Source organism: Aquarana catesbeiana, linkage group LG12, assembly GCF_042186555.1.
Source record: "Aquarana catesbeiana isolate 2022-GZ linkage group LG12, ASM4218655v1, whole genome shotgun sequence".
NCBI classification, from domain to species: Eukaryota; Metazoa; Chordata; class Amphibia; order Anura; family Ranidae; genus Aquarana; species Aquarana catesbeiana.
In genome coordinates, this window is record NC_133335.1 from 187,506,830 (window position 1) to 187,519,051 (window position 12,222).

The following is a 12,222-nucleotide window of genomic DNA, read 5'->3' on the forward strand; positions in this document are numbered from 1 at the left end:
GTTCTATACATCCCACATTAATGTTTCAAAAAGTTGCTTCTCCAGTATGGAGTAAGAATGTCCTGCAAGACAGAAGAAAGGTCATCACCTACATTCCTCAAGATTAGCTCAGAAAGACATGGTGAGGGGCAGGAAGGAGTGTGGATGGATGGGAGGAGAACAGAAGAAAGGGAAGAGTGAAAGCAAGAGAGCTAGTAGCTGAATGGAGGGTACTGGGTGAAAATGTCACTGACATGGACCTTGGGTATTGCAGTGATAACAGGGACTGCAATGGGTGGGGTCTGCAATACCTGTCATGAATCCGAACACTGCAGAAAATGGAATTCCCATACTAATAGTACCAAGGTCATTTCTTTTTTTTTTTTGTTTACAAAAGTTTTATTTGGAAGTTTGGATGAACAGACATTAGGTATAAAATGACATCAAAATATTGCATTAAAGTGATTAGTTGTATACAATGAAGGATGATATTTAACATCGTATAACAGATGTGGTTATATATAATGAACGAATGTTAATATATATATAAATAAAGAAAAAAAAAGTAAGATATAACACAGCATCCTCATAAGGCAATGAGAGAAGATGATAATATTATGTTAAAGACAGTTAGGTTGGGTTCCAATAGGCCCATTTCTTTTTGTGAATATGGATAGTATCATTAAGGGTGTGATAAATCCATTCAGATAGTCTAAGGAGTTCCATTCTATTTATTACTTGTTGCCATGACAAATTAGTGGATTTCCAATTATAGGCCGTCATCCAGTGTATGGAACTGCACAGGGAGTGGAACAGTCTCAGACAGGGGGTAGGTATGCCTGGTATATTAGCATATAGCAAGCATATCTGAGGGGAAAGGGTGATTTTTTGTCTTGAGGATTGTTCTATTAAATCAGATGCTTTGTGCCATATACTGTTTATATGGCTGCAGCTCCAAAAAATGTGTAAGAGGGTACCAGAATCCGAGCATCCCCTAAAACAATTGGGGGAGATGGATGGGTAGAAAGTGTGAAGTTTTGAAGGGGTAAGGTACCATCTAGAAAAAATCTTAATTGGAGTTTCTCTAAAGGTGATAGCTCTATTACATTTGCGTAAATTTTCTGACATGGAGTGCCAATCCTCAACATTAATCGAGACATCCATATCCTCTTCCCATTTGAGCATTTGAGTAGATTTATCTGGTACTCCAACACAATTAATATAATTATACAACCTGGAGATAAGGCCTCTGTCTCTAGAGGATAAAATACATATATGTTCAAAGGTTGTGTATGAAGGGTGTGTTTTTAGTGCAAAATATTTAGCATAGAAGGATTTGATTTGCTAGTATCTTGGGAATTCCTCAGCAGGTAAATTGTGTGTGGCTTGAAGTTCGGGGAATGAGATAAATTCCCATTTTTGCTGAAGAGATCTCAGTGTAATTAAATTTTTGTCAATCCAGGTAGAGAAAGATTGTCTGTTATTATAGGCACATATGAATCTAGGATCACCTAAAAAGGAGGCTAAAGGTGGTGTGTCTGAGGAGAGTTTGTAAATGTCTTTATATTTAGTCCATAACTGATAAAATTGAGCTATTATAATGTTTTGTTTCATAAGTCTGCTATATGACATAGAGTTGGACCATAGAATTCCCTGTAAATGGAATGGGAGGATTGAGATGGATTCAAACAGCTTCCATGGGGTGTTTATTGAGGGAGTGAACCATTGGGTAAGTTGTGTAAGTCTTGTGGCTAGATAATAAAGCCACAAATTTGGAAGGCCTAAGCCACCCATAGTATGTGGTCTATGCATTAATGCATAACTGCATCTTGGTTTTTTATCTGCCCATATGAATTTGTTGATTTCTCTTTGAAGGGAAGTCAGTTTAGATTTGGGAACATTGATAGGTAGGGCACGAAAATAGTACAGAAGTTTAGGAAGAATCGTCATCTTGATAGCACATATTCTACCAAGGAAGGAAATATGAAAGGAAGACCATGATTTTAGGAGGGATGTGATGTGCGAGAACAATGGGATATAATTAGATTTATACAAAAGGTTGTGAGATGAGGAGATTGTGACACCTAGGTATTTGAATGAGCTGGAACACCAATCAAATGGAAAATTTTTTAATAATAGGGATTGGAGATTTTGGGAATAATTAATTGGTAAGGCAGAACATTTATTGGAATTGATTTTGAGGCCTGAGATGGATTGGAAAGATTTAAGTTCTTTTAGGAGGGATGGAATAGAAGTGAGGGGGTCTGTGAGGAATAGAAGAGCATCATCTGCGTATAGACTGAGTTTGAATTCTCTATCACCCTTAGTGTAGCCTTTTATATCGATGCTATTCCTAATCTTGTGGGCTAAGGGTTCAATTGCCAAAGCGAACAATAGAGGTGAAAGGGGGCATCCCTGTCTGGTGCCTCTACTGAGGGGGAAAAAATCAGAGTTATGTCCTGGGAGTCTAATTCTAGTTTGAGGGTTGTGGTAGAGTGCATTAAAACCTTGTAAGAATTTTTCTGAAATTCCGTATTTGGGTAATAGATCATTTAGATATGACCAGCTAACGCTGTCAAACGCCTTATGAATATCTAGACTGAGAAGGCATAATTTGTGGGAGGTTAGATTGGCATCTTGGATAATATTGGTAACTAGTCTAGTATTATCGACTATCTGTCGACCGGGGATAAAACCGGTTTGGTCTATATGTATTAGATTGGTAATGACTGCTGCTAGTCTGTCTGAAAGCAATCTACCAAAAATTTTAAGGTCATTGTTAAGGACTGATATAGGTCGGTAGTTTTGGGGTAGAGAATGATCTTTAAGTGGTTTGGGGATAAGGGAAAGGTTTGCTAGAAGCATTTCATCCGGGAAATGATTACCATTGAGAATATGGTTAAAGAGTTTGGATAGATATGGGGTTAGGAGGGAGGAATATTTTTTATAGTATGAAGATGAGAAGCCATCTGGGCCAGGGGCAGTAGATGTTTTAAGAGATTTAATAATTTTGCTTATTTCTGCTTCTGTGCATGGCGCGTTAAGGGATTCTATTTGAAGAGCATTAAGAGTAGGTAGTTGAATGTTGTCTAGCCATGATTTAGAATGTTGGTCAAGAGATGGTTGTGGGCTACAAAGTAAGTCTTTATAGAAGGAGGAAAAGATTTCCAGCACCCCTTGTGGATGAGTAATCATATTTCCAGAATGATCTCTAAGCTTATATGTATGAGGGGGTTTATGATCATGGTTGATTTTTTTGGTGAACATGGCAGAAGGGGAGTTACTGTGTAGTAAGAATTTAGCTTTTGAGAATCTTAAGGATTTTTCTGTGTTTGCTGATAATATTTGATCTAGAGCTTTGCGTTTATCTTGAATTTGTTTTGTGACTTCTTGAGAGGAGTTTTGTTGTAACTTATTGTAGAGAAGGTTTAGATCTCTGGTAAGATTTTTTATGTTTGTGAGTTTTTCTCTGTTTCTTTTGGCCGCTATGCTGATTAGATGGCCGCGTAGAACTGCTTTGTGTGCTGTCCAGAGAGTTGTGGGGGAGATATCATCAATAGCATTTTCAGTGAAGTAATTTTCAATGTGTGAAGAGATAGTTTGTGTTATTAAAGGGTCAGTTAGAATAGAATCGTTTAGTCGCCAATTGTAAGGGGAAGGAGAGAGACCTATGTGAGATGTTTCAAAGTAGGTAATATCATGGTCAGACCAGGGGCAGGGATGGATTAGGGCATTGGAAGAATTAGCCAATAATATGGGTGTACAAAAGATATAATCCAGTCTAGCATAGACGTCGTGGGGGTAAGAATAGTGTGTATAGGCCCTAAGCCCTACATTGTGGGATCTCCATGAGTCTATAAGTTGAAAATTATTTAAATAACGGTTTATAGACTTGGAGAATGCTTTAGAAGAGGGGGAAGTTTTACTTCTGTCTAGGGTTGGGTGTGCAGTTAGGTTAAAATCGCCCCCTAGAATTATATGAGGTGAGCTGTATTGGTCAAGCTTATCAAAGAAATTTGTGAAAAAGGTAGATTGAGATTCGTTTGGAGCATAGACTGAAGCTAATGTTATTGCTTTATTATCAACAAGACCTTTGATGATAATATATCTACTATCAACATCTTTATATATGTTTTGTATGTCTAGGATAATGGTGTTGCGTTTAAATATGGCTACACCTCGAGTTTTATTGTGGAAGGTGGTGTAATAAAACTGATTGTATGTCTTGTCAAAATAATTGGGGTGGCTATTGGATGAAAAGTGGGTTTCCTGCATGAGGATAATATCTACTCCCAATCTTTTATAGTGTTGGAAGGCTTTTTTACGTTTGTGGGGTGAGTTAAAGCCCTGGACGTTATGTGATATTACTCTAAGGACCATTATATGTAAGTGGGGTAATAAGCTGAATAGAATCCAACTTGAGCATGAGATGTGCTATATACCAAAATATTTTTGGTGTGTGTTTGGTAAGTGAAATATTAATGTTTCTGAAATAGAGGGGATAAAAGTAATGTGAGAATACAAGGAATATTATGTATAGTAAAACATACCATGAGAGTGATGTGCCATAATAAGAGCAATTATACCAACATTCAGATCTATGTGGTCGTAAGATGTCATGAAAACTTCCATTTTTTAACAAAAATATGTTTTTTGCCTTAAGGGCAATAAAATTGTGAAAAAACAAAATATAAAATAGTAACAAAGGGACAAGAAACATCCTGTCACTAATAAATGAATTAACTTCAAGAGGACAATACAGTCCTAGTCCTGCGAGTGCCACCAGGCGCGACAACAAAAATCAGTGGCGTCGCAACTGATAACACAAGCAGGAATGGGGGACAATCCAGCGGCGGCGGATGTCACAGGCCTTAATACTGAGATAATTTAAAGTTTTAAATACAAAACCATATAAAGTAACCAGGGGGGAGATGAAAATTGCAAAGAATGGGGGGGGGGAGGGGAAAGGGGGGAGGAAGGGGGGGGAAGGGGGAGGGAGGGGGGAGGAGGGGGGGGGAAGGGGGAGGGAGGGGGGAGGAGGGGGGGGGGAGGTAAGGTACCAGATGGGAGGCGGTGTTGTCACCTCCCGTCTCAATGATATGTATGAGAGATATCAAATAACTTATAACTCTAAACGAGGGAGGAGGTTTAAAATGAAAGTCTGTTCAGACAAACAAAATGAAAGAATAAAGAAAATCCCTCTCTCTTCTTCCCTTTTCCTCTTCTTTCTTCTATCCCAAATTCTGAGGGGGATATGTGTTGCTGGGGACTTCTCGACATCGTCCGGGAGGAAAGGAAAGAGCAATTCAAGATGCCAATTGGACAAGGACAAACTTGGTGGCAGTCAATTGGATCATGTTGTGTGAGCGTGAAAATCCATCCTCAAAATGGAAAAAAGGAATAAAGAAAAAATAAGTCACTTCCCCCTGTCAACATTACGAGAGGAAAAAAAAAAAAATTCCTATACAACAGAAAGTTGAAAATGTGTTGTATGTGGTCATGAGGGGTCCTCTTGAAATGGTTGACGCCATCTTCTTTGGTTGTTTGCGATTCGTCTGGAGGAAGGAGTGGACCAAATCGGGGAAGGTCTAGGAGATGATGGGAATCTGTTGGGTGGTTCTGGGTCCAGAAGGCCCAACTTTACAAGCAGTTCTTTGCCTTCAATAATATTGTAGACTGTGTATGTGGATCCATTGTATGGGATAGTGAGCTTGAATGGAAAGCCCCATCTATATTTTATTCTTGCTGCTTGTAAGATGCTAGTGACATCTTTCATCCTGCGTCTTCTATCTAGTGTAGCAGGGGAGATATCTGGGTATATCTGCAGCTTTTTACCATCAAGAGAAATGTCAGGAGAGTTTCTTGCAGCACGCATGATGTCCTCTTTAACCAGGAAGTCTTTCATGCACATGATAACATCTCTGGGTGGCTTGTCAGGGGTGGGTTTAGGGCGTAGTGCCCTGTGGATCCTATCACAGACAAATGCTGATAAAGGTTTATCTGGTAGAAGGTTATGAAATATTTTAGAAACTGTAGGCATAAGGTCTGTGACCGATTCTGGAACGCCGCGTAATCTGATGTTATGGCGCCTATTTCGGTTATCAAGATCTTCAACCTGGGCTTGCATAAATGCAAAGCTGTCCGCTAATGTTTCATAATCCTTTCTTAGATCATTATGGGCCAGCGACAGTTCATCATGTTTTGTTTCTAGTATGTCAGTACGAGTGCCAATACTAGCAATCTCTTGTGACAGGGCTGTAGTGGATTTATGGACCTCACTTTCAATCTTGTCCACTAACTGCTCAAAAATGGTAGTCAAACTAGCATCTAAGTCAGCTTTGGAGAGGGGAGATGTGTACTCACTGATCCCAGCGTTAGATGAGAGGCTGGATGGGATGGATGCAGATTTCCTTGAGGCCGCCTGTGAGCTGGCGCCGGCGCCATCTTGGGACATTCTCCTGTGCTTTCTGTCTGCAGCGTCCAGCAGAAAGTTAGTTAAGTGGTGTTTGGAACATTTAAAATGTCCCGATTCTCTTCCAGGCATGGACCGCTGTGTACTCAAGCGGATGGTGTCACTTTCGCCTGGGTATGAGCGATGTAGCCCTGGTGTTTTAGGCCTGTGATAACCGGGACCAACGGAGCTGTGATCACCCACGTCTGTTCCGCATCGCGCCGCGCATGCGCCCCCCACCAAGGTCATTTCTGGTGGCATCATAGTCAAATGAACAACACAATACTGGGAGGTAGTTACCTGTATGCATTACATAGCTTAAATTTTGACAGGAGTTAATTAATTAAACATAACTTTAAATATGAAACAATGTTACCTTTCTTGGGTGCCAGTGTGAAAGATGTCTGATCTGAAAATAATTCAGCTATTGGCTTGCCAGTGTACTCAATAGAAGATGAGCTTAATTTTACGTTTAGGCTCTGAGTCTTTTTGCCAGTGTTCGTCAGGGTTAGAGTTAGACTTATGTCATCGCCAAATGCCGTGGATGATATCAGCTCAAACTTTCCATCAATGTCTAGCTTTTCTTTCACAGTTTCAGCCTCATCAAGATCAGTTTCACCGTTCCTCTTTTTGCGACGTTTCTTTCCAATGCCTCTTTTGCTAAGGCCATCCTTATTAATGATCCCCATTTTTATCAGCTTTTCACGCGCTTTCAAGTAAATGGCCCTTTCCTCAGGTGATCCTAAAACAGAACATCAATCATATTTCTTTAAAAATTATTAATATAGCTTTTTTTTTTTGCTTCATCTGCACATTTTTCATATATTACTAGAATATTTTTTAATATATAGTGCCATAATCTCTGTAGTGTCGTATAAAATGATAGTGATATTAGCAATAAAAAGGAAAAAATAGGAGCAAGGGTCATGCACGTAAGAGCTTAGGGTCTTCGTGAATAAGGAGAAGAATATTAGTTAAAAAATGCATGTGCTAATTCCATCAGGATTTAACTGAATTCAAGAGTTGCCTATGCAGACTTTAATAGCATACTCTATTTGGCCACTGAGAGCAGATATGTATACTTGGTATTTCTGGGTATGGGAAGAATGCAATTTACTCCCCTTCCTCTCACGTGACAGCAATGGTGCTTTGTTATTGGCCCAGTGTTGTCACTTGACAGGGGGTCCTTAACCCTGTTTAGGCTACCAGGTCTGCCATCCTCACTTACTTTGGTATTAATATTTTTTCCAACAAGTGGGAGCACGTACTGTATAACTTGAACCTAGTATTTCATTGAGTAAATTTTCTAAGAAACGTGTGGACTGCTCCTGGAAATTACGGTGGCAGCAGGAAAAGTATTGGAGAGACACAAAGAAAATTAGGAAGATCCCCTTAACCACTTGCCTACTTGGCAACTTCACCCCCTTCCTGCCCAGGCCAATTTTGCTTTTAGCGCTGTCACACTTTGAAATGTACCCATATCAAATTATTATAATTTTTTTCACACAAATTGATTTCTTTTGGTGGCTGCACTAATAATCAGGATACTGATGATCAGTGTAGATGTCCCCTTTCACACTACTTGGTTACTGGCACTCCTCTCCTCTCAGCAGTGACTGAGTGAGGAAAGGAATGCCGATAACCGGCAACTGTGTTTACATGTGATCAACTGTGATTGTATACAGCGTTCACGTGGTAAAGATCCACTGTGATTGGCTCTTTACCCTGATTTGTGTTCACAGAGTGCTCCGTATATGCGCTGCAGCGTGTGCGCACGCAGGGGGGTGCAGTTTTAAGAGGATATCAATAGACGCCCTCCCAGAACTGGACGACCACGCTGTAGCTGTCATTTGGCTATAGCATGGTCGGGAAGTGGTTAAAGGCATCTGTATGATCAGAGAAGAAAAGCTATTGCCACCATTCACCTGGTTTACAGACCATAATATGGGGGAGATCACAGTGAAAACAGTTTTAATTGCAGTTAAAAAACAGAGTGGGGCTAAGTGCTAAGGAGCCGGATGGACCAACAAGTATCAGATGCAGTTGTATAAACCCCCTGGGAGGCAAAGTAATACAAACCAAGAACAAAAATTAAAACAGCGCACTGAAATTTAGCAATAGTTAGTAGCTACTAGCCAATGATGTAGGGAAATCATGTCCACCAAGAGGTTAGTAAACAATGCAATGCTGTCCATTATTGAAGAAAAAAAAGTCTTTAAAAGTTACAAAAGTGTGTAACAACGTATAAAACAACCGCCTTATGGTGGTATAGGCTCACGGGTATATCAACGCTTTCTCACCAGACCTGTGGTAATGTCTCCTGGTGGGATGTAGAGAACACAATGTGGTTGTAGATTGCTTGCTCAATGGTCCCAGAGTGAGCAACAAGGTAGTGCTAGTAATCGACCCGCAGGGTTCTCTGGTCAAAGCCGCTGTTGTATGCGGACACTGTCTGCAAGGTAACCATCAGGTAACCAACAGTGTGGCCGATCTCTAGGGTCACGATGTCTGCGATCAGAAATGATGTCACCACTGGGCCAGATGTAACGTCCATGGAACCAAAGTGTAGATGATGACTGAGAGGACCCAAAAAAGCCAGCCTGGTGCGTACTGTGGGACCATCGAGCAGGCAATCTACAACCACACCATGCTCTCCACATCCCACCAGAAGATTTTACCATGGGTCTAGTGAGAAAGTACTGTATTCCTATACACCCTCATATGGTGGTTGTTTTATATATTGTTACACACCTTTGTAACCATTAAAGACTTATTTTTTTTCTTCAATATTGGACAGCATTGCATTGTTTTTTAACCTCTTCTTGGACAAGATTTTCCTACATCATTGGCTACTAACTATTGCTCAATTTCAGTTCGCTGTTTTCATTTTTATTTTATTTACCGTTATCCTATTTAAATGTAATGTTGTGACAAGGATAGACATTGTAAAGCCATTGTTTTTCCCCTGAATAGGGGGCAATCTCATGTTCATTATTTAAAAGAACTATACTAAGAAAATATGGAAGCTAATATTGCTGACCTTCCCTTCTGGAAATGCTACTTGCCCAGCTGTAATCCTGATTCCAATGGCTTCATTCATTTCGGAGACATTGATATGTACAGTAACTGCAGTTCCAGTGTTCTGACTCTAATCTGACTTTGTAATCTGTATACATGTTCCACTTTAAGGACTGAGAATGCTAGCTGTTACTGTTAGAACAGATCTGTAATGGCAGTCTCTGTAAAGGGTTCCTTTAGAAGAAAATAGGAGGTGGTGTGAAAATTCCAGAGATTGGTGGGTTTATGTGCAGCTTACTTACTGCTAGAAGTTGTCCACCTTAAGATTCTGGAAAGCAAAGGTCCACTAACATTCCAAAAATGGTATCTATTTCTGTGATGGTGACTAAATGCTCACCTGTGAGGTTAGAGAAAACATCACTCAATTGTCGAGAATTTCTGTATTCATGTCTTTCCCCTCCTCCTGTATCAGCTTTTACTGTTTATACAGAGAAGGCAAGGATTGTTTGCTGCTCTGCACAATGTTTATATTCATTTTACTCTTTAAAATTCTTTTCAATAAAAACGATTGAAAGAGAATTTTTTTTTAAATAAAAAATAAATAAAATGGTATCTTTAGCTATGCATCTACTGGTAGCATGGATTCTGAGTGAGCTACAGTATGTGTGCTGGAGTGCAGATCCCACTGGTGGCATGACACTGGTGAATGAGATGTATGTGCTGGAAAGCAGATCTCACTGGTGACATGGATACTGGGGTATAAGATGTGTGTGCTGCAGTACAGATCCTACAGGGGGTATGGATACTGAAGAGTAGGCAGTGTGTGTGTGTTGGGTGTAACTGCTTACACAGATACTAGGGAGTGAGTTGCGTGCTGGAGTGCAGATTTAATTGGTGGTTGCCTGAATGCCATGCTAATTAAACGGTTTCAATGCTTTTGACCTACTGATCTGAAACTTGTGCAACTCAGAAATTTTGACTTTACCCTGACTTCACTAGTTGCCTGCTTGCAGAGTATTTAAGAAAGATGTAAAGCCAGAGGCAACTAGAATTCCCAGGGCCGCTGATAGGCCAGTGCAACTGGCCCTGTTGTACCGTGCCCGGCCAGCAGGGGAGTCCGGGTAAGCTGAACAGAGAAAGAATGAATGCAGAAAAAAATAAAAATAAATTCCTCCAGCCATGACCGATCATCAACCTCCAGCACATTATGGCATTGGCAGCATGGGTGGCACTGTCTCTGCAGGCATAACGCATGTGCCGCCTGGAGACAGTGCCACCCATGTCGCCAATGCCATAATGTGCTGCAGACAGTGCCACCCATGCTGCCAATGCCATGATGTGCTGTAGACAGTGCCACCCATGCTGCCAATGCCATAACGCATGTGCTGCCTGCAGAAACAGTGCCATCCATGCTACCAATGGCATTATGCCATTGGTGGCATGAGTGGCACTGTCCGCAGCACATTATGGCATTGGCAGCATGGGTGGCACTGTCTGCAGCACATTACGGCATTGGCAGCATGGGTGGCACTGTCTGCAATACATTATGGCATTGGCATGTCCCTCTGTCAAGTCGCTGATCGCCACCATTACTAGTAAAAATATGTTGCAGAATACATATTGGCCTAAACTATTGAAGAAATTAGATTTATTTTTTTTTTTACATTTTTTTTAATGGATATGGACACTTGTAGACAAACCTGCACTTTGTTTCAAGGTGGGGTCTGGGGAAGGGCCAGGGGCAGGGACAGGGGTGGGGCTGAAGGAGGGACCAGGGGTGGGGCTTAAGGGGGGACCAGGGGTGGGGCTGAAGGGGGCCCCGTAAGGAAGGCTGTACGGGGCCCCATGATTTCTATCAGCGGCCCTGAGCATTCCCCATATTTCTCTATCAAGTGCCTAATAAGAATTTACAGCTTATTCTGTCAATAGTGATAAAGAAGGTGATCTGTTAATATAAAGTTCAGCAATGGCTGTTAGCCAACAGTGACTCTTATTTGTTCCACTTACCTTCTGGGTACTTATAGCTTTCGGTTATGTCTATTCTTTCATCGCTTCCTACAGCCTTTGTACTAATGTTTTTCCCCACATTCTCAGTGTTGGTGTACACTTTCTCCTTCACATCCTTGTCATAGTAGATCCAGGTGTTACGGTCAGCATTTACTTCTGAGTAGATAAAGGGGCCATCATGGTTCAGGTCAACGTCTCCTTCTTTAATAGCATGTACTGAGGCTGGCCCACAACAGTAAATGCCTAAAATTAAGAGGACACAATGAAAAGCCAATTTATCACAATGCTACACTAGTAACACCTAGCATTTGAAACAATTATCCTTATGTATAAATAGTACTTTTTGATGGTAACATTGTGAACTTCAGCATGTTCAGGGAAGTAGCATAAACAGTGTTTATTACATTACTTGATTAATGAGCCTGTTTTTGTGGTTCGTGCCAATAAACACATTGCCTCTCATTTTTATAAAATACATCATTATTTGAGGATAAGTAAAGGCAAAAGCTGTTTCATCCATCTTCTTTCTTTCTTTTTGTAACCTGGTATTATAGTGGTGGAAGAGAGGTAGTTGCAGAGGTAGGTACCCAGGGACACATGGATTACAAGAGACTTTTCAAAATATCGTGGCAGATAGTGGAAAGATTAGTTTGCAGGAGGGACAAAGCTATACCACAGAGTGGCTGGAAAACTGCAACTCCCACATCAGAAACACTAAAGGGGAAGGACAAGAGTGATTTTCCTGGGTTGGAGAAAGAAAAAACTCT

At 40.7% G+C, this 12,222-nt stretch overlaps 1 protein-coding gene across 1 annotated transcript in view; it reads right to left on the bottom strand.

The window, feature by feature from the left end:
- LOC141113286 (protein-glutamine gamma-glutamyltransferase E-like) overlaps positions 1-12,222 on the bottom strand; it is a 78,191-nt gene that overhangs the window by 14,283 nt on the left and 51,686 nt on the right. The window contains exons 9-10 of the mRNA XM_073606319.1: positions 11,456-11,698; positions 6,807-7,172 (exon numbers count right to left, since the gene is read on the bottom strand). Coding sequence (XP_073462420.1) covers positions 6,807-7,172; positions 11,456-11,698 — 609 coding nt within the window. The remainder of the gene's footprint in view (positions 1-6,806; positions 7,173-11,455; positions 11,699-12,222) is intronic.